The sequence below is a fragment of the Xiphophorus maculatus genome, chromosome 5 (genome assembly GCF_002775205.1).
Source record: "Xiphophorus maculatus strain JP 163 A chromosome 5, X_maculatus-5.0-male, whole genome shotgun sequence".
Lineage (NCBI taxonomy): Eukaryota > Metazoa > Chordata > Actinopteri > Cyprinodontiformes > Poeciliidae > Xiphophorus > Xiphophorus maculatus.
In genome coordinates this window covers 11766967-11790290 of record NC_036447.1, presented here as the reverse complement: position 1 = coordinate 11790290, position 23324 = coordinate 11766967, and the positions used below count along the sequence as shown (strand labels likewise).

The following is a 23324-nucleotide window of genomic DNA, read 5'->3' as shown; positions in this document are numbered from 1 at the left end:
TGTATGGATCTCAGAGCTGACTGTCAGCAAGAATGAACTGTTTCGCTTCTGTTTGTTCCTGTTTTCACTTTTCTTCTCCCTGCCGTCATCCGTTACTCTCTGCAATCCTTTCTTCATTTTTATCTTTCAATCATGTCTGTCTGTTCTTCTGTTATGTGTCTGCATCTGTCTTTCATCTCACCCTCACTCTTCTGTGTTTGCTTCCTCATTGTGTCTCTTCTCCCAGTCTGGTTCCTGCCGTCTTCTCGCAGTCGCCCTCTCAGTCCTGCTAGAATCATTTGTTCTGCTTTCTTCTGAGCATTAACTGGCTACAGGCTTGTGTGATAGCACATCCTCGGTTCTTATTACAGCCGTGCACCGTTAAACATATTCATGAAAAAATCTGCCTTTCTTTTACTCTTTCTCCCACACGCACACAAACTCGGTGCACACGCTGTCAACAGAGATACTGTATGCATTAACACACACCCACACACACCTCAAGACACAACCTTGTTGTGACTTCACTGGGAGAAAATAAATATTTTCAGGGCTATTTCACTTTAATCAGTGTGTTTTCTCAAGGCTTAACAATATAATTCAGTATCAACCTTTGTGACTTGTAAAGTAGTAAATAGGTAACTGCTTGAAAATGTTGTTTTACAATCACTGTGTGCAAATTTATTTGCTATCACTATCATAGCAGATGATAGTGCTATATATATATATATTAAACCGCAAATTGCTATTACAATAATAATCATGAGGCCTGTTTTATTCAGCAAAAATGATATTACTGTTATGATGAGGTAATGATTTATTATTATTATTATTATTATTATTATTATTATTATTATTATTATTATTATTACAGTGCTACTAAATCTGCAAGTAGGTTTGGAGGATGAGACCCTTAGAGAGAGACAGAGAGATGTAAAAGTAAGGAAAATTGCTTGACTGCTTATTTCTTTGTCACATCAGTAATTTGGCAGTAATTGCTTTGTTGTTGGAAAGCCTGTTTTTTTATGCCTTTCAAAGGTACGACATTTGATTAGGAAATTATTTGCATTTGTGGGTTGAGCAGTACAGTTGCGCATTTGGGTTACCCATGGTGATTGACCTCACATTTTTGAAAACTTTGAGCTGAACAACTTGACAAACTCACCCTTATGCTGTTTATTGGTTCTCTACATCAGCGGTCCCCAACCTTTTTAGTCGCGCGGACCGGTCAGCCATTCGCATGCTGCGGACCGGGGGGGTGCGCGTTGTAAGTATCGAGTCCGATGCTGTTGTTCGGGGGTGAGGGGGGACCGGTACCGGTCCGCGGACCAGTGCTCTACATACATTACGTTTTAAAGAGCCAATCTTGTGATATTCATCATCTACTGGTACTAGAGCTTATTCCAAATAACTGCCGAAATGTTGTTTTGCTAAACACAGCTTGTGGACTTTGTGTAGATCAGTCAAACCAACTGAATGTTGTAAGCTCCATACTCACAGATTCTACTAATCAGGTATCTGATTGTCAGCATGTGAGGGACCAGAAGCTCATAACAGGAGTCAAAAGCAAACTGGGTGATTTGATATTTGAAGAGAATATTTAACCAGTTTTTTGTTATAGAATACAGTTACATTTAAGATGCGGTGCTATTTATTGATTGCTGAAATATCTAAAAAAAAAATCATTGCCTTAAGCTCTTGTTTGGAGTAAAGTGGATTACTTGATGCTGTTTTAAAATGCTGAAAATGTAAGATTTTAACCACTAACTGATGACAGTTTCATAACTTGACATTGAAATGGCTTGTTTGCACCTCCTAATATTTTGGGATTTTTGTAGTATTGCCCAAAGCTGCTCAGCTCACAAAATTGGGGAGACAGCTAATAATTATAGAATTGACAGAGGTAATGGTTTTTGGACATCACATTGTCTGCAAATTCTGAAAATTACTGTTTGAAACCTATTTACATATAATTTGGAGTTTAATATTTAATAAATATCAATTAAATATTAAATTGATATTTAATTTGGATGACACATAACATGCTTCAGAGCATCATTTTTAAAATGCTATTTTTTTTCAAAGCATTTGAATGATTTGCAATCAGTTTCACTCTGTTTTCTTCTCTGGGTGTCTTTTCTCCTACCACCAGCTGGCAGATTCCAAAATCCCTCCAAAAATTTCCAAATAGCAAAGCGGAGGATAAAGATGTAAAGGAGAGAGCAGACGAAACAAATGAAGGTGTAAAAGTAAAAAACCCACAGGTGAAAATAAAGGTTGATGGCAAAGAAGAGGACAATGAAGAGGTCTGCTCACATGCTGCCTGGTCTTGGGATCAGCCTAAAAGGTCAGTAATTCCCTGTGTTCAGTTTCACTTGTTTGATGCTCTTAAACTCATTCCCATGATGCTTTTCATGGTGTTCTGTGTTAGAGAAGGTTTACAGAATCCAAGAGGGCTCCAGTTATGTTCACAGTGGTCTTAGAACAGCACAGCAGATTTTCCATGCTACATTTTTTTTTAGATTTGGAGAAAGTAACTGCTTTACCATCTTGTGTTTATTGTGTTTGTGCCACTTGGATAAATCACATAATATACACGGCACACACACAACAAAAATCATCATTCATGTGGCTTCTTGTGAGAAACAATATGTTTTTGTTTTGACTCAATCGTTGGAATATAATCTCCAGTGGTAAGCAGCGAGTACAGGGAAACGGAATTTTTGCAAAAATAAAATAGAAATAAGGCTATACAAATCAGATTAATTCTATATTTGCTTTTTTTTTTTTTTTTTTTTTTGCAGCGGTGTATTGAGCACAACTCTAGTTTTTAGGCCGATAATGAGCTGTTCAGTATCTGTCTCCTTCCTCTGTGTAACAGTGTGCAGCTGACTCGAGCACCGAGCCAATCGCTAGGTATCAGCATTATGGGAGGCAGAGGCATGGGCCGCAGACTGAACAGTGGAGAGATGATGAGGGGTGTCTTCATCAAGCACATCAGCCCCGACAGCCCTGCAGCACTTAATGGCACCCTTAGGGTTGGGGACAGGATACTGGAGGTTTGTGTGTGTGTGTGTGTCCTTGAAGGTTACACATTTAGAAGTCAGGAAGTGGTTGTAATAAAGTAACTACATAGCACAATATTTTAAAAAATGAAACAATTGAAAGTGAGACTAAATGGATGGTGGAAGGCACCAAAGGTAAAATTAGGGGGGAGGACAAAAAAAACAAAGTCAAACATCTGACTGAAGTGCGATAATTAAAATCATTCTAGATCTATAACTTATATATCAACCATCACTGTGGGAATAAAATATGACCTCTTTAAATGAGTCAAGATGTGAAGCTGTTTTAGAAATGTCCTTGTTGACGAGTATGATTCAAGAACGGCAATTCGTGTCTGAGGTGACAGAATAGCTATAGTAACTTGGATAACATTTTTTCTTTATATACAACTGTGATAAACAGAATGGCTGCAGAATGCACAACATGTTGAGCCTTGAGGCAAAGAGGTGACAACAACAGAAAACCATGTCAGGTCCCACTCGCATCAGCTGAATAAAGCAGATACAAACATCTGAGGCAGCTCTGAGCACGGACTCAACAACACTTTGCATATAGGAAGGCAAAAACATTTATTTTTCTTGTTGAGTATGTTAAAGTAAAGCAAAAGCCTTTTACATTTAGGACTAGAGTACACACCACTCATCCCAGAATATGGATGTGAATTCTCATGGATACCCAAAGCTCTATGATTGGTTGTTCAACTCCCACCTGAAGAAACCACTTTGGAAGTAAAATCCTCTTCTGAGCTTGAGCCAGTTTATTTAACTCAAAACTTGTCAGAACATTTTCTTACCAGTCCCAGGAGAAGAGTTTATCCATTGTTGTGTCAAATGTTCTTTTTCTCAACATCGACCACTTGTCTTTTTCTGATGTGGAAAAGACTAGCTATTTACCTGTTTGTAAATTAAAATCTAGTCTGCACCATCACCTTCACCAATACCTTCCCCACAAGGAGGAGGGGGGCGTAGAAGTAGAGGTGATGCCTCAGAAAAAGTTGGACTACTACATCAGTCTGGTTTATGACTGCTGTTTCTTACCAGCATCCTCTGACAGAAAGCACCACTGCACACCCTGTGAAGTGTGGGCTTATTCTATCATTTCCACCAGTCATTCACATTCCTGTTTTATAACTTCGCACATAAAACATAAGTGGCTTTCACAAACAGGAGGCACAGTCCATTTTTACACGCATGTGCAGAACTTAACATAAACACAGGTAATAACTCCAGAATGTTGGGTACATGTAAAAAAAAAACACACACACACACAAAAGTAACACTTATTAGGCCAAACTCTGTAGTTGGGCTTGTATATTAGAAATGGTAGGCTACTGGGAATGATGGGCCAATAAAAACATTCTGGTACTGACAAAACTATATTTAAGATGTCTGGAGTTGACAAGATCTACAGAAGGAGTGGAACATGCGGTCAACTGATGAAGAGCAAATTCTTTGTGTAGCTGAACTATGGAAGTCAAATTTATGATTTTGAACTCTTTGGAGTGACTTTATTATACATGTGTGTTCACAGATCCAGTTAACAGGTGAACTTCTTCAGCAAATCAGGAATTTCTTTAGCAAAACGCATAATATTTCTGTTTTTTTCTAACCAAATGATAATGATAATCTAGCTTGTATGTTTTTTCTTGACCAAGGTGAGTGGCGTGGACCTGAGAGATGCCAGCCATGAGCAGGCAGTAGAAGCCATCCGCAGGGCAGGTGACACTGTGCACCTTCTGGTTCAGTCCGGTCTGGACAGAACTCAGGTACAGCTGCTCTGAAACATTCAGAAAACACATACACTGTATATGTCAATGCGTAGGTATTTTATTTAACCTTGACACAAGCACTACACACATGCTTCAGTATATGTTACAATGGTATGCTCCAGCAAATATGCATCAATATTTGAAACCTGAAATCATGATGGCTGCTTGACAGATAACATATTAAATACAGGTATCTTTTACTGATAATGTAATCAAAATTGTATTCATGTCTCGTAGTCATATAGGTTTTCATCTGCCTACTCTGCATCTTGTATTTCCTCTTACAGTCTCCCAATCCCATCAATCATGAAAGACTATCTCCTATACCGCTGTCTGACTCACACAACAACAAGGTAAGGTAGATTCATTGCCTATGTGAACTGTCACACTGTAATTTTTGGCTTTGAATGTATACTTAGGCGAAAAGTTTGATTCCTTTTTCAGGGATGTCGATCAGGTTTATTTGCTTCCGGGTACGAATCCGAGTTCTTTAATTTTGAGTATCGGTCGACGCCAAGGCCCAATCCGATACTTCAAAAGTGCATTGAAAAAAATGAGGAAGAGCGAAGAAGCAGAACCAGCATGCCCCTTCATTTTTATTTTATCCACTTTATTTATCATTTAAGAGAACACTTTATAGTATTTTAGTATTTTAGTATTTTAATAGTAATAATAATAACATTAAGTTCTGGGATGTTTCCAGAGATTTTCCAAGTCAAGAAATATGACAAGAGCTGTAGGTATTAGGGAATGTCGTACCTTTACAATCATGCTTTGATATAAAGTGTCATCAACAGCTGATTAAATTATGCTTCTAAACATAAACCAAACACTGCCCTGCAGAGGTAAAGAGCAGGTACTGCAATACATATTGAAACTCGGAACAAAACTCACCTGCTCAAACCGAATGTCAGCCCCCACACAGTAACAGAGGTTTGGCTGTGTTTTTCAGCAGTTTATTGAGTGATATGCATTACATTTTATATAAAGAGTGATGAGTCATTAACACCTACGCAGAATTAAAAAATGTTTTTTTTTTTAGTGTGCGATTTGCGCAGCAATGCGTAGAGCTACATCTGTGTTTCCTTACATGATCTTAGGAGGCAGAGACTCTCAGCAGTCTGTTCCGTCTTTCCCCTGCGAACCCTTTCACCCCCACCCCCTTTAAGGTTTGTGCATTGTTTAGTGTGAGTGTGCATGTGTGACATTTACTGCAACATCTTAAAAGAAGCCTTGCATTTGCATCAAACTAACTTGCAAGAAAGTAATTAATGTGCACATTTGTAAATAGAACCCCTATAGTTCAAAGTCCTTTGCAGCTACCTTGTTTGCTAAAAAGTCTTTATTTTTGCTTTGATGCAGATGCAAAACTCTAAATAGACAGCACACTCTTTTGAAGTTATCTTCCCATGTACTTGTGCATCTGCTACAAATAATGCATGATTCTTCTGGCCATCTTTCATGTTATTTATAGCTGGCATTAAAAACTTTGTTCATTAATTCATCTTGTTCACCAGCATTTCCCTCTGCTTCATCAAGCACATGGAACAAGCCTCAGGGGTCATTCAGCTTATGCCTGAAGGGCCCCTGAGGCATCTCAAACTCTGCCTTTTCAATAATGCAAAAACTTTTCCCCAAGGCCCCATCGCCAACATCCGATAGAATGGATCGGAGAAGCCCCGTAAATGTCACAACAGCAGCCGATGCGGCAGCTGAGGACGGAGACGACACCGGCAGGAGTAAGTGTGCATCATAAAGACGTCATGCAGACATAAATAGACCCGCTGCCCAAAGCCTTGGGGAGTACCGCCACCCTCTCAAAGCTCGAGAGAGAACGAGCACATGCTGATACTGAACCTTGAAAACTATTCCCACTCCTCAAACTTTTTATTGTGTGGCCACACTTGGGATTTGATACAGCAATACAAAGTCCGGCATACTGAAGTGACAAGAAAATTATAAATAGCTCAAATTTCTTTTTTTTTTTATTCTTTTTTTATTTTTACTAGTTTAAATCTGACAGATGTAGTGCACATTTGTATTCATCCCTAAATAAAGTAGCTTCTCCAAACCCCTAAATAGTAAATATAGTATACTAGTGAGTGATTTCTTTTATTTTTCTTCTTTTTGTTTGCCAATAGTGACATTTTTGACTAATATTGATGTATTAGCCAAAAATGGGCACAGAGAGAAAGGGAAGTGACATGAAGCTACAATTCAGGGTCAGGAATCGAACTCCATAGACTGCATCAAGGACTAACAGCTTCTGTATACAGGATGCTCTCTTAACCTCTTCTCAACTAGTGCATAATTTAATCTTAGCAAAAACCAATTTCCAGATGTTCTCTGAAAGCCTTGGAGGTTTATTAGAGAACATCATCATGAAGACCAAAGGGCTGTGGAGGACCAAAACTGATATAATTAAAAATAAAAGCAGAAATCTAAATTTTTTGTTTTTCCTTTTCCTTACATAAGGAAGACAAGTCAGAGGTTAAGTTGCAAAGTCAATTGAAGTAGGTTTATTTGCAAAACAGAATCTCACAAAACAATAGCCTATCATTGTTGTATTATCATTCAAAAAATAATTAGCGTCATTAGAATTGTGGTTTAATATGAAAATGATTAAATTTTATTCATAATGTGAGCAAGCTCCAAAAAGTGACATGTTTGGGAATGTTACTTTGTTGGTTTGACTAGTGTTTCCTGTCAATTCTCTAAAAGCATAAATTAATATTAATATATTTGATAATATGACTGGGTGGAAATATTTTGCCTGTTTTGGGTCCTTGTTACATAAACTTGTGGACTGAAGTAGCCTCTCTGCTATTGAGATAAGTTATATTTTGAGACCAGTGTTTATGGTGCTCTGACAGATTTAAGTAATAGATGTATTTCCAGATGGATTGTAATGGCCTTGAAACATAATGTTTTTGTCACTTTCTTCTTATTATAATACAGCATATATACCCAAACTGTCTTGTCACATGATTTTGATTCCATTTCATCTAACCCAACTGCAAACCCACTAAGATACAAATAACGCTGAAGGAGACTGTACTTATAATGCTCACAAACAATGAATTTACACCGTTTGAAAAAGACATGGACATATTTTTCTGACATTTACACGGGAGAGCAACTGGCTAGACCAATGAACTGGCTGATTACTCTTTTGTTCCTTTGGTGGAAATGAATGTTATGACCTGGAACTATCTTAGTGGCCACCTTGATCCTTTCCTTAAATAAAGGTTATAATTCTGGCTACAAGCAGCATTCAGAAGGTGCATAATTCATGGAGCTGTGTTTAGTTATGGAATATGACACAGTTTTGTTTTCTCTATCCTGTTTTGCACCTGCTTCAAAAACAAAAATAACAGGAAGGCATTCTCATGTACAAACCTCAGTGCCAGTCATATTTTTTGGCACCTCTTGGAAAATGTGTAAGAAGTCATAAAATAACACCGACATATTTAGAAAAATCCTACCTTTAATTTCAAGCACATTTATTCACTGAAGGTGTAATTATTTTTCCTATTTTTATAAAATTGCTGATACCACACACTATGGAACCCTGGCAGTCAATACTTTTCACAACCCTCTTTTTGTCAGTAACACAAGAGCTAGTTTTTTCCCATAACATTTCAAAAAGCTGAATTAGGTAATGGTAAGGTAACTTAAACTATTCATTCGAACATGTGTTTATAAGTGAGAGCATGTACATGCATTAAAATGTTCGCTAACAGCCACAGATTTCAACTCATGCACATATAAACATATATCTACTGGTATATCACCACAGAAGTTCATATTCACACACACAGCACAATTATATTATATATGTTCAGTGAACAGAAACCCAGACATTGTCCTGGGTCCACAACAAGAAATATCCCTTCTAGGCAAACTGCAGCAACATATACACACACACACACACACACGCACGCACGCCCACACACTGTCCTCAAGCCTGGATTGCTTCTCCACATGTCTCCAAGTGTCAGTCATTAGATGTAGTCAGCCACACTTTTTGGCTGAGCCATTATATTCTCCTCCTAACAACCCTCCTGTTTGTTAACACTCCCTCTCTGCTAGAGAAGATGCTCCAGCGCTATGGCAGCCTGTCAGGAAAGCTCCACATGATTGAGCTGGAGAAGGACCCTGCAGCTCATGGTTTGGGAATTAGACTCGCAGGCAACGAGGAGGGCTCCAGGGCACGAATGAGTGTCTATGTGGAAGGAATAGACCCGAATGGGCCTGCCGGTTTGGATGGGAGAGTACATGTTGGGGACGAGCTACTGGAGGTAAGGTCAATAGAAATGGGGAACAAATTTAACTGAGAGGAACAAATGGTCTGAATCTTAGAAAGGATACTGTTATCACAAAAAAGAACTGTAGCAGGAGAACAAGAAACATAATTTGAGTTTGATATATGAATTTGATAACTTTCCTGTAAGTGGTGGATGAATACAAAAAACATCCATTTCAGACTTTTATCTGGAAAAAAATTGGAAAACCTTTTCCATTCAAATAAAGTTAAACACTATTTTGAGCTGATCTGTCATGTAAAATCCCAATAAGCTAAGCTCAAGATTTTGTTTGCAGAATGACATTAAATGTTCAGGGGGTATGGAAAGTTTTTCTAGACACTTTCAATACTTTCATCCTTACAATAATTATTGTTGCACATAAAATCAAAGGGCATTTTTAAAAGGCATATGCAGAGTTAGTCAAAGAAAAAACAGAAACAAACTCAAGGGTTGTTTCTTTTACTTTTTTTCAGATAAATGGCCAGATCTTGTATGGTCGGAGTCATCAAAATGCCACCACCATTATCAACAACGCCCCCTCTAAAGTCAAGATCATTCTCATCCGGTAAATAACCTGTTATGTGCATTTACACACCTGCTATTTCTGTCAACAAAAAAAATCACGTTTTAATGAGTTACTCTTAGACAACTTTCATTTTAATAGAAACAAAGCGGGCCAAATGCTGAAGAGAATCAGGAGAGAGGATGAGGACACAGTGGACTCTAAGATGGACGCTGCAGAGGGTGAATCACATGGCATTGAGCATGTCATCCTACCCCAGGTACAATACCTTTCCCCCTCATAGATGCATCTGTTATCCAAGACAGTCACATCTCTCAAATAAGGCAGTAGTTTCACAAGAAAGTAGCCTGATACCTGAAGGCTCTACTTCCCATTCTACTCAGTCACTCCAGGATTCAGAAATAAACCTGCTGTCTGAGAGTGAAACACTCTGCTGGATGTTGGTCAGAAAAGAGCTTTACCTATAAGGCGAAGGATTTTAAATACCATTCTGGACTTTCAGAGAGTTACTGAGTAGAAAACTACTCTTATGCATCAGAAAACTGTCTGTTCACAACAGTAATATATTTATAAAAACAGACCGGTTTCTTAATATACAGAAAAGCAAATTGCCTCAGTTTTTTCATTTCTTTCTTTTCTTTTACAATTACACCTCTAATTACACAGCTGAAAAACAATGTAATTTCCTGTTTTTCCTAAAAAATGTGTAATTTTCTGGGAGTGCTGTCCAACTACACTCACTATGCAACCTAAAGCATTGGGTCACTGCTCCAAATAATTGATTTCAGCTGTTTTAATTAACCACTTCTGTGGACACAGGTGAATAATATCCAGCACCTTGTCATGCAGATTGCTTCACAAGGATTTGTGAATGAATGTGTCCATCTCTCTTTAAAAAAGTGGAAGTGAATGGAAATGACAGCAATTCTCCCACAAGGTGGCAAAGCCATGTAAAATCACACAGCAGATTTTCCTAATGTGTGTTGCCTTCAGAGTAACTCAAGAACATTCTGTAAGGAGGCCAATAGAATGGGTTTCTCCTGCTTCCAAGCCTTCCATTACAAAGTACAATGTGTCCAATTCACTGGTGAAAAGCTCTGGAGTCTGGAGCTTAGGGCATGTGATCTCTAGAGTGACAAGTCGTGCCTCTCTTTCTGGTAATCCAGTGGACAAGGCTGGATTTGACAGATTAGTGAATACACACATCATGAAGCAAGAAGAGAGCTCTCCCTTGTTTGACAGATACCATGTAGGAGACACATCGAACATGTAGAAGAAACTCTGCAAGTCACAAGTGTGCCTGATTATGCCATTAAATGAAAGAGTAAATTAGGACAAATACAGAAATTTGACCTAACACCCTCCAGCATGCAATTTGCCTGCAAGAATAGAAAATGTAATTCACTGACGTCTGTATACTGCGAATGTGACCCTTTAACCTAATAGCTCATGTGTTCAGCCAAGTTTGCGGTACTAACTATTAATAAACCCTACATTGGCCATCAGTTGCTTGGAACCCAATCAGTCAATCCCTGGTGAAAATGTTGTGGTCTTTTTGTCTGTTTCTGCAGTCTCAGCTATATGCTGATTTAATTACCCTAATAAAGGTTTACGATACAGTTTGGTTGAAAAATACTCACTGCATTGCTATTTCAATAAATTGTGGGGACCTTTTATTGAAATGAAATGTGGCATGGAAATCTACATATGTTTGCACTGCTGTCTGGGCAGCCTCTCCCTGAATAGTGCAATGTTACGCAACATTATGCAAAGTTATGTGCTTCATTTTATTTGACAGTAAGCAAATTATTTTAAAAAACCCAGTTAAATCCCTTCAAAATCAGATTCAGATTTGGTTCCTCTGCTCTTTTTCTTGTTGGCAATGTTCTGTCTACCTGAAAAGATCTTATGGAGATGAAAGCAACATTTACATATAGTAAGTCAAAGTGCCACAGTCGGATTTGTAAGACTTACAAATCAGACTGAGACACATTTTTGTCCCAATGGATGTTGTTACAAAAACCTTTGCAATTATTCATATAAATTATTTTTGGCTTGCTTTTCCTACTTTAAAAATGTGTAAAGACTTTCAGGCTCTTTATACATTTGGTAGAGATACTCCTAAAGACTTGCAGCTGCAACAGCAGCAATAGGGACACAAAATAGAAAGTATTGACTAAGGGGAGCTAAGTACAAATCAATGTCAAGTTTTACAAATTTGCATTTTAAAAACATCTTTAGTGTCCATGTGTTACTTTTCTCTCTGGTTCACAAATGTGTACTTTTTGTTGTTCTATCACATAAAATATCGATAAAGCACATTTCATTGTGTGTGGTTGCAAATAACCACAAGCGGAACCGATCGTGGGTTCGATTCCCGGCCCGGGGTCTTTCTGCACGGAGTTTGCATGTTCTCCCTGTGCATGCGTGGGTTCTCTCTGGGTACTCCGGCTTCCTCCCACAGTTTTTTTTTTTTTTTTTTTTTCAAGATGGCGCCGGCACAGCTGGCTGCTTGCAGAGGCAGCTCCCGTCGTGTGTATATAATCTGTGTATATTTGCTGTAACCGATTAAGGATCCGTGCTTAAAGAACCCATGGATCGTCGGTTGGGCTTTCCGCTGTGGCTGGATGTGGTTCTGTCGCTGTTCTCCACGCTCTTCTGCTGCTTTTTCTGCTCTATGTTGCGGAGAGCCTCGCCGAACGGAGTGGCAGCATTGTTTGCTCGCGTGAACGGCTGATTCCGCTGTGTGGGCCTCTGCTGCTGCCCGGGGGCAGGCCTGTGGTCCCAGAGGGGTTGTGGAGGGGACGACGGGGCTGCAGGTCTGGAGTTAAACGGAGGGAGAAGAGGAGATGGCACAAACCAGCGTGTAGGACCCAGAAGGAGTACATGGAGTGCAGTATCTTCTGCTTCACGGAAACCTGGTTGCACTCGCTTATTCCGGACTACACCGTGGAGGTCTCTGGATTTTCCTCTCCAAGAGTCGGAAGAAGAGGGGCAGCGGGATTGCACTTTATGTGAGTGAGAGGTGGTGTAATCCCGGTCATGTTAACGTGAAGGAACAGATTGTGGCCCGGACATTGAACTTCTGGCTGGGGGAATGCGGTCGTATTATTTGCCGAGGGAGTTTACGTCCGCCATTTTGATCGCTGTTTACATTCCCCCATCAGCTGATGCAGCGGTGGCCTGTGACGTCATCAGCTCTGCCACAGCCAAACTCCAGACTCAACACCCGGACCTTGTTATTGTGTCTTGTCTCTTGTCTTGTCTTGTCTCTATGCTGTAACTGCAAAGTAATTTCCCTGCTGGGATGAATAAAGTACTTCTATTCTATTCTAAAAACATGACTGTCAGGTAAATTGGTCTCTCCAAATTCTCCCTAGGTGTGTGTGTATGGTTGTTTGTCATGTCTGTCTCTGTGTTGCCCGGCGACAGACTGGCGACCTGTCCAGGGTGTACCCTGCCTCTCGCTCGGAATGTTAGCTGGAGATAGGCACCAGCACCCCTCCCAACCCCGCTAGGGACAAGGGTGGTAGAAAATGGATGGATATGTATACTGTATACTGTATATATATATAAGCATTGCAGTGCTTGTTTTAGTTCTTACCTTGTTCATTGCTTTATGAGTTCCCAGAGTTCTTTCAAAACATAGGTTGCACATTATTTCATCATGCTTTATAATTTATCATGCCTCTCTAATTTGACGTGCAATTACTCATTAATCAAAATAAAGAGCTGCTGATAAGCAGCTCATTAAAGTATAATACACATAATTGCAGCTTCTGATTTAATTTTTGTGTTCTATCTGTATTTGTGGAAATATTTGCTTCCGATTAAACTCCAAATGGTCGTTGCAGTTTTTTAATGACATGTCATCATATGTTTAAAAGCTTTCATGTATTGCCCCAGGCAATTATGCTGATACTTGTCCACAGGGTGTGTTTGATTTTTAATCTCTTTAATATCTATCGCACACATCCTCACTTACATTTTGCCTATCTTACATTTTCTTCCATGCTGCCATATGCAGGAAGGCAGGATAAAGGTTGGAGACCGAGTCGTAGCAGTGGGTGATGAACCTATAGCCGGACTGTCAGTAGAAAAGGTTCAGAAACACACACTCTCATACAGATTCTGCCACGTACGCACTCTCCAAGGTCAAGTTGATTTAATGATTTATGACTTGCCCGTCCTCTTTGTATTCAGGTGTCCAGTTTGATTCTCAAAGATCCGGTCACTGTCGAGCACTCCATCAGCCGATCCAAGACTCTCCCTTTCTTATCTTCTCAGTCTTTCCCTTCATCACTTTCCCATCACCCCCACCTTCCTGCTGTTTCATCGGAACCTCGTCCCATCTCTCAGTCTTCTTCTACATCCCTCGGTACAGAGCAAACCTCTCCAGAAGAGTGCTCTCATTGGCCAGCTTCAAGTCCTTCAACCTCTGACCCCCGGAGCTGCCCGGTTTTGCCTGGGAGGGAAACTACCATAGAAATTTGCAAAGAAAACTTAGGCCTGGGCCTCAGCATCGTAGGAGGATGTGACACCCTTCTGGTGAGAAAAGCCAAGCAGTGTCTAAAATATACATTTCAGTAATCAGCTTTTGCTGTTAAGGTTTTATAATTATGTTACAAAATTTAGAAGGAAGTGTTGTGTAATCAAATTTCTATCCATTGTTGATTGCAGACAGTAATAAAGTCTTGCAGCAGCCAATTAGACTGTCTAATTGTCCACACATTTTGGTCTTTTCTGTAATAATGAGGGAAGTTTTTTATTTTTGCACCAGGGGGCAGTAATAATCCATGAAGTGAATGATGGCGGCGCAGCACAGAGAGATGGAAGGCTGCAGGCTGGAGACCAAATATTAGAGGTATAACAGAACCATGTGTGCAAATACACAAGACTCCACTGGCTTCTGTTGCACTTTCACAATCTATATCATTAAAGTGATAGACCAATACACAGCAATGCCTAATATAGAAGGATAATTCACTGTTTTCAAATATTTTTTTAACAAAAATGATCTGAAATGTGTGACATACTTATGAATTCAGCCCCTGAACAAAGTGCAGCCAGTTCCCCTCAGGAATGACCAAATTAGAAAACAGAGACAATTCAGTTTGAATCCAGATCTATTGCCATTCATGCCCTAGAGTGGCCCAGTCAAAGTCCAGGCCTACATGCAATTGAGAATTTCTGGCAAGACCGGAAAATGCATATATACAGATACTCTCCATTCTAACTGAGATTTGGATATTTTGCACAAAAGAATGTCCAAAAGTTTCAGTGTCTGGATGTAGATGTTTAGAAGAGTTATTCCCTCAAAAGATTTGCAACTGCAATTGTAGCAAAAACCGGTTCCTCAGTTATTGACTCAGGGAACTCAGTAATAAATACATTGAACAATTCATGGATTTTTGTGTATGAAAACATTCAAAGTCATATTTATAATTTACCTTCCAACACAAGGTTATGCACTACTTTGTGTTGGTCTGTCACTTAAAATCCCAATTTACCTTTGTGGTTGCAACATAATAAAATGTAAAATAAATAAATGGATTGTGCATTAATGCCTTTTCATTGGTTTTACCTCTTCAGGTGAATAACATAGACCTGCGGCAGGCCACACATGACGAGGCGATTGCAGTCCTGCGGCTCACCACCCAACAAGTTCGGCTGTGTGTCTTCAGGCACCAGGAGGCCTACCGGGAGGAAGACCTGTGGGACATCTTTAGTCTGGAACTCACGCCTCGTCCAGAGGAAGGCCTGGGATTCACCACCGTGGGGAAGAGGTAAAGAATTAAGGTGTTGCTCCACCAGTGGCATGGATAAGCGATAAGTTTGGACTAATCCTTTGGCTATTTGGTGTGACCTATGAATGGTTTGTTAAATAAAATTGCAAATGTGACTGCTTTGGACGCCATATTTTGTACCTTGTAATAGTTATTTACAGAGAAGCAGATTTCTGAATTTAGTGCAGAGTGTGTATTTATTTATTTGACTTTCACTCATGTAATATCTTTAAATGTTTATTATGCAAATTAGAGAAATTAGATCGTGGTAGTGTGCAGGGACAGTGACAAAACAAATGTATTCAAAAAAGATTGGGTTAACATCAAACAACGTCAATGTCATTCTTGCAATGATAAACAAAAAATCCTGATGTAATACTTTCCTAAGCCTTACTTGGAGCTAGCCTCTTTTGCAGCCAATCTAATCAAGAAAAAGCATCAGTCATGCTTTTCCACAGCTGATACATAGAACTGATAAAGTTTTATTTTTGATGATTAAAGAAAGCTGATGCTGAATTGTCTCTTATTGGATTTATTCCAAGTAAAGCATATGAGTAAAAAACATACGAAACATCATGAACACCCTCAGGTAGGCGATGCACTCTATCACCTATCAGGTATGCAAATAATAACCCTCTCAGTATAAATTCACCGTGTCCTGCAAATGGAGGCTAGTAATGACTTTAGCATCCAATGTATCTATTAATCAGTTTTACACATAGCATTGGTGCTAAAAGCTTTTGACAAAAATAAAAGTGAAAGGAAAATAATAAATGCACTGCTGTGATTTTGTGAAAGTTTTTTTTCTTCAGTTGAAGTAGAAATTATTACTTTTTTTTTTTTTTTTTTTTTGCAAGAGGATATGTGGTGGAACCAGGATGTCAGAGTTGCTGCAAGGTGACCTTGTTTTGGCTGGAAAGTGCTGAAAATGCATGATAAGTTTGCAAAAACTTATAAAGCGAAAGACTTGCCAATAATCTGTCAGCGGGTCAGAGTGAAGGTTAATCAAATATTCCCCAAAGCAATTTCTTTCATCACTTTCCTGTGAGGGACACATCATCTGCGAAGCAAATCTCACAGTTTAAATAAAATAGGAACTGCTTTAGTTGTTGTCAAATGTTTTAAAATTGTTTTCAAAAGTGATTGCAAATTTGTATTACTTTATAAGATTTTTTTTTACCCAACAAACAGTTCTCAACAATTTACTTGGCTGAACAACTTTTATAAGGTGTGTTTCATCACACATCCACAACTTATAAAGTCTCTGTAATCTGGTTAACACCATTCAGGATCAATAGGAGATTAAACTGATAGACATAAATATTAGATGACTTAAACCAAGACTTAAATCTTAAATGTTTTTTGCACATAATGTCAAAGTGGCAAATGTAGCTTGACATGTTTTAATTTCTCCCAAAATGTAGGTTTATAGCCACACTGGTGCTGCTTCTGAGCAGAGTGTTTACACTTCCTATTAAGCAGCTTTAGACCCTTATGTCTAAAATCAAGGCTAAAAACTAACTTTAGAGTTGCCTTTGACTGTTCTACTTATGATACTAACAGAAACATAACTGACTTTAGTCTAATAATTGAACTTTTCTTTTCTTTCCTTATTTATGTCATTGCAATACTCTTTAATGTTTTTATTATGTAAAGTACTTTGAATTGTTTTGTGGATGAAATATGACAAACAAATACATACATATATACGTGTATATACAAAGAAACTTGCCTTGCTTTGCTTTATGTTTCTCAGCCTTGTGCTATTTAAATGTTAAAACTTTGTTATAACTTGTCAGATTTGGAGTTCTTACTTCCTCAATTCTCCTTGTCTTGTTATAGTGGGATAATCCAGCAGAGGACACAGTGTAATAAAAAAGTTCATGTGATCTAAAATCTTTCACAAGGTGGAATTTATTAACCTTTTTGACCTCTGTTTCCTTCATATAGCGATGACACAGGCATCTTTGTGTCAGAAATCATCAGAGGAAGCGTTGCAGAATCAGACGGCAGCTTGCTACACGGCGACCAGATTCTGTCGATTAATGGGGAAGATGTTCGCGCCGCATCACAGGACCATGCACAGAGACTTCTACAGGTCTCGCTCATTAACCTGTCAAAAAACACAACTACTGTTTTTCGGTTTATTGCATGGCTAAGTTTTCACGTTATCTAAATTAAAAGTCATTTTACCTTTTTTTAGGAGTCCACTGGAGCAGTCCACCTTGAGGTAGCTCGTTTTAAAGCTGGGCTCCAGTATTCCCAGAGGAGTAAGGTAAACTGTTTTCCTCTTTTGACTGGTATGGAGGACCAAACCTGCCATAATTCAGAACAAATATTTAAAGAAAGAAATGACTTGATTGTCAAAAAGAACAAAAATATTAAAAATAATTTTAAATAGTTTTAGATGTACAAAATATGGCACAAGCACGAATAATATGATATTAATGTTGTTTGATGTACCTCAGTGTTAATATTCCTACTTAATTGTTCTTAAATTTAGTGTAATTACGATTACACTAAAGATTGGCATTTTTTTCTTTCTTGTTTCTGTTTCAGTCTTTGTCATTTTGTCTTTCCCATTTTTATTTATTTTTTGTTATAGTCTTTACATCTTAAAATCATTCATTTATGTAATATACTGTATAATCACAATGTAAATATCTTTAATATATCTTCTAAAAGAAAAAAATAAGAAGGAAAAATAACAAAGAACAAAGTAGATGAGCAAAAAAAATATTGTAATGAATAAATATGAATCAAAAATGACAGACGAAAAAAAACATTCATATCACCACAAAGGTAATTGTAACCTCTGATAATAAAAAAAAAATAATGTACTAATCCAGACTTCTTTTGCCCAGAATAATTTTTTGTAGCATTGTTATAGTATGCTGCGCTATTTTAACAATATTATTTTGTGAATCTAGGAATATTTTCAGTTGTGTTTTATCCAGAGCGAAGCCTCTGACTGCTCCACTCTGACCAGCAAAAGTGGATGTGATTCATCTTTTTGCCACCAGAGGGAGACGGACAACAAAACACGGAGCTGGAGTAAGCATTTTATTTATTCAGGTCAAAAAAAAAAGTGCATACACACTTTACAGTTTTCAATTAAAAATCATCCAGTTACAGTTTGCTCTAAACCTTTACATTTTGAAATGTTTTTTTTTTTTATTCTCTTAAATGCTTCAAGAAGCTGAGCTCAGAAAAGTAACAATACAGAAGGTAAGAGGCTTCAAAATAAAAAAAAAAGGAATACATTTTTTTTCAGTTTTTTTTTTTTCAGATGAAAATCAAATTTCATCTGTTCCAAAAAGGTCCAGTTTAAAAGGAACTATTATTTATATCACAAGACTTTGAGTTTACTCATGTATTAAAGCAACAATATCTTGTCTTTATGTTTGATATTACCACAGGGTCCATGTGACACCCTGGGAATAAGTTTAGCCGGAGGACGGAGTAGTCCCCATGGCAACGTACCTCTTTTCATTGCTTCTATGGATACCAATGGACTGGCTGCCAAAACATGGAAATTAGAGGTGAGCAATGCCTGTGTGTTTTTATTTTTCTTATCACATGCTGACAAAGTGACTGATTATTGGACTCTCCTGAATGTATCTTACCAATCATTTTGACCTAAAATTTTTGTGCACAGACAGAAGAGGATATGTAGAAGAATATAATTATATTAATAGTTAAAAATTATGTTGTTTGGTTGGTTCGCACTAAGATATGTTTTAACCTTAAAGAAATGTACTGTGTCAAATGGACTGGATCAATCTGACCTAGGAGTCAGGAAGGAATTCAGATTTGGAGAGATGTGGAATAACAATCACTTAAGAGAGGAAAGATGTTAGTTTTACGCTGTTGTGTAAGAAAGTTCTGGCACCCAACCTGCTCACCTGCAAAGGAACCGGGCCGAAGCCCATGACTTGGGAAAGAGTCTCTGTTTGGACAGAAAAGGAACAAACAACTTGACTAATAGTTCTTCTGATGGAGCAGATTTGATTCCAGGAGGTAATCTCTTAATTCTCGGAACTTCTAAATACACATCCAATGTAAAATGGAGCCAGAATTGCTGCACAAATGAAGGGGAGTAACGCCATTGGTTGAAGCTTCCCTATACACACCAGTAGAGCTTGGACTCTATAAAAAACTGATGTCAGAAGCAGAAGTCAAGAGATTTTGGATTTCTGTAACGATGTAAATGTGATGTTTTGGTTCCCCAGATGTGCATTAAATCTCTTCCTGTTTAAGCTATGAGCAGAGAAAATTTGTATTGTTTCTTTACTTATATATTCAATGAGTTTAATCACCTTTAAATTCCTCCATAGATACACATAGCTACTAGTTTAGCTCTGATTCAAAAGATAAAGATGAAACTACGTAAACTAAGTTTAAATACAATCTATAAATAGAAAAAATGGCAAAGAACAGCAACCGGTTTTAAAAAAAAAAATAAGGAAAATTGTGGAATTCATACAAACTATTTTGTATGTCCGAATAAATATACGAGACAGAAAATAGGCTATTAAAAAATATACTACCATTTCGGGACGTTTTTCCCTCTCTTGATATCTAGAAAATAAATATCTGAGTTTCTAAAACAAAATACTTTTATCTATCTATCCATTCATCCATCTGTCTATCAATAAATGTGTTATCAATGACCATAAACCAGTTCTTATCCTCTCTCCACCTACTTTCTCTTCCATCCACCCATCAGTCCATCTGTTTGTCATCCACCATTTCATCCATCACTTCAAGTCCTTCTATTCATCTTACCCATCCATCAATACATTACCTCTTTCCATCAAATTGTCCGACCGTCCGTCCGTCCCATCCATTCATCCATCCACCCATCCATTATATATATTCCTTTATTTAACCAGGTAAACCCCGTTGAGATCTAGATCTCATTTTCAAGAGGGACCTGAGCAAAAAATTTGCAATACATAGCAACCTGGTTATAAGATAAAAACAATTAATACATATGCACAAGTATAAAACAATAAAAACAATTTAAAAACAATGACACTGTTTCATAGAATCTTGTTGCCTATCTTTAAGAACTGCTCGAAATAAGTCCAGTGAAATCATTTCCGACATCAATGGATGGATTTTTTCATCCATCCATGCATCCACTATAGAAAAAAAAATACCAGTGACAAAACTGTAGTGAACTTTTGTTTACATTTTAAAAATGGGAAAAATTTGACCGAATAATGTGGAAATGTGAGTGTGGAGAAATATGGAATTTTGAAAGGTGAAATGTGAAAGAACCCTGAGACCATTAAAACCTTAAAGCAAAAAAAAAAAAGTTTCAGCTAAGTTGGTTTAATTTAGATTTAAATATCTCAGCAAATTGAAAAGTTGTAGCATGTGTGTGTGGGCGTGTGTGTGTGCGTGTGTGTGTAACCCAGACAGGAGACAGGATCCTCAGCATCAACGATGTGTCCACGGAGGGAATGACTCATGACCACGCTGAAGCCCTGCTCAAAAACGCCACCGGAACCATCAGTCTGCAGGTACTGTCACACTTAGACATACAGTAGTCAATGGATAATGACCAGATGAATAATGGCAGAATCCCTCCATGTGATAACGTCAGCAAGATTTTTCCTCTGCGCTGTCAGAGACGGGCAGAAATACCTCACACTTTAGGTCATTTTTATTTTTAGAAAAGTCAACCAAGACGTTACTGTGCCTCTCTGAAAAGTATTTAATCAAAGAGAGAGCTCATAGTTTGTAATAGGTCTTTGAATAGATTTATGACATCAGTAGCACCATCAAATTGTTGTCATGCATCAGTTTTTGATGGGAGTTTTTTGACTGTAAAGGAATCAAACTGAGGACAACAACATAATATTCCTGAATTGGGTTAATTATTGTTATCCAGATTTAATCAGATGGAAATCCTGAATAATGATAAAAAAAAGTACCAACTGAGATATTCAGGATAATATACTAAACTATGCCTCATAATTTTTCACTTGAGATCAAATTAACCAATCGAATGGCAGTGAATACTTTGTAGAGTCCACTTTTGCAGGAAATACAATTCTTTTTGGGTATGTCTTTATGAGATCAAAATGTCTGTCAGTCAGAGAACATCTGTGAGCAGCCATGTTTTGGGTCATGTGACAGATTATATACTAAACTTAAATCCATGTTTGGGCTGGTAATAAGTATTATAGCCCGTGAATATTCTTGGATTTCTTTTAAGTTTAGTCGCTTATTGAAGCATTAATTACTGACATAACAATCAGAGCAATCAGTAAAAAAAAGTATGCTTTTTCATGCAAAACATTAAATAGTGCAACTACTGAGAGGGATTTTTAAAACTAAATTTGTGTAGCTCTAGCTGAGAATCATCTTACCAAAAACTAGATCCGTCAAACCGCTTTAGAAAGAATTTGTCTTCAGTAGCTGTTTTTGTCCCCCAAACTAAGCAAAGGAAAACATACCTCAACCTCAAGTTCAGCCTTGGGATTAATACTAGCATAAGAAACCTGAATTTGCTGGAATTAATGAGTGAACTGTGCATGTTTTTTTACTTCTGTTAGGATCCTCAGAGTCTGGACTTATAGTTGACAAAGCAACTCTGAGGTTCAGCTTGATGCTCAGTCTGTGCCGATGTTTTGTTCTTAGCTGAACCAGAGCTGAGAAGCCACACTCAGAGACAGGTGCTGAATGGTAGGAGGATTTTTACTGCTCTAATGGCAAGGGAAGGAAACTCACTCATCACTGTAGCTTCAGAGGTGAGAGAGGCCTTACCTCTGCAAAGTTCAGTGTGCGGTCACATGATATTCCCACTACCCGAGTCTTTCTTTTGTTTGGCAAAGAGACAATTTCCTTGTAGATTCCAAACAAGAGCAAATAGTACTCCATATAGTCTAATACATGTAAGCAAATGTGTTTTCTTTTTTGATGTGATACAATATGTGTACTATGACATATTACATGATATTATTGCCTCCTACAATAAGGAGTATGCATAGATGAGAACTCCATGGATTTTTTTAGGCCCCAAAGCCTAAGTGGGTTGGGAACCAGCATCTCAGAAAGTTTATCAAAACCTTCAGCTTGTTTTTTTGGCTGCATGTTTCTTCTAGTTCTCCAGATGACAAGTGAATTTCCTCCCCAGTCTCAAGACTTCTGCAACCTCTGTCAGGTTTCTGCCAGAATTGCCCTGTTTTTAGCTTCATCCATCTTAACCTCCTATTCGGAACAACTGAAGAAAAGTGTCCATCATAATGCTGCCAACACCATGTTTCACAGTGGAGATGGTGTGTTCAGGGTGAACAAGATTACTTTTCCACTACTATTAGTGTTTTGCATGTCATTCAAATACTTCAACTTTGGTTTCATGTAACCATGATGCCTTCTTTCCTCATGTCTGTTGTATTCTGAACACAACTTTTTGAAAAGTAAATAGGACTGTTATTTTTTCATTCAACTCTTTAAAAAAAGGGCAGATGTTTAGAGTGCACAATAATTGTTCTGTCAACATACAGTTAAGGTATTCTCTATACCTGAACTGTGGATCACCTCCAGAGTTAACCTGTTGCTTCTTATCTGATTAATGCCATCCATGTCCCACCTGACACTTTGGAAGGATGTCCATATCTTGACTCCATGAAATACTCAAAGCTTGGGATATTGTTTTACGACCTTAATCATCTGTTGTTCTCTGTGACCTGTCTGCTGTGCTGCTTGGTCTTCAAGATGCTGTTTGTTCCCTAATGTTCTCCAACAAACTGCTTAAGCCTTCACAGAACAGTTTGATTTAAATGGTTCAAATTACACACAGATGGGTTGAATTTAGTAATTAAGTCACACAGAATTTTTTTTAGTCGTTGCTTTATCAGGACTCTGAACTAATACAAATT

At 38.0% G+C, this 23324-nt stretch overlaps 1 protein-coding gene across 5 annotated transcripts in view; it reads left to right on the top strand.

Moving 5' to 3' along the window:
• The window catches only part of LOC102219499 (multiple PDZ domain protein-like), a 60451-nt gene that overhangs the window by 34459 nt on the left and 2668 nt on the right, over nt 1–23324 (top strand). For 2 of the 5 annotated variants that reach the window (XM_023333103.1, XM_023333104.1), the window contains exons 22-40: nt 2132–2326; nt 2861–3038; nt 4700–4810; nt 5101–5166; nt 5914–5982; nt 6453–6552; nt 8906–9114; nt 9594–9685; nt 9785–9902; nt 13671–13745; nt 13847–14191; nt 14424–14507; nt 15236–15429; nt 17380–17527; nt 17633–17704; nt 18360–18483; nt 18626–18657; nt 18849–18971; nt 20856–20960. In XM_023333103.1, the coding sequence (XP_023188871.1) occupies nt 2132–2326; nt 2861–3038; nt 4700–4810; nt 5101–5166; nt 5914–5982; nt 6453–6552; nt 8906–9114; nt 9594–9685; nt 9785–9902; nt 13671–13745; nt 13847–14191; nt 14424–14507; nt 15236–15429; nt 17380–17527; nt 17633–17704; nt 18360–18483; nt 18626–18657; nt 18849–18971; nt 20856–20960 (2440 nt within the window). The remainder of the gene's footprint in view (nt 1–2131; nt 2327–2860; nt 3039–4699; nt 4811–5100; nt 5167–5913; nt 5983–6452; nt 6553–8905; nt 9115–9593; nt 9686–9784; nt 9903–13670; nt 13746–13846; nt 14192–14423; nt 14508–15235; nt 15430–17379; nt 17528–17632; nt 17705–18359; nt 18484–18625; nt 18658–18848; nt 18972–20855; nt 20961–23324) is intronic. The other 3 variants (XM_023333107.1, XM_023333105.1, XM_023333106.1) reach the window with 3 other exon arrangements.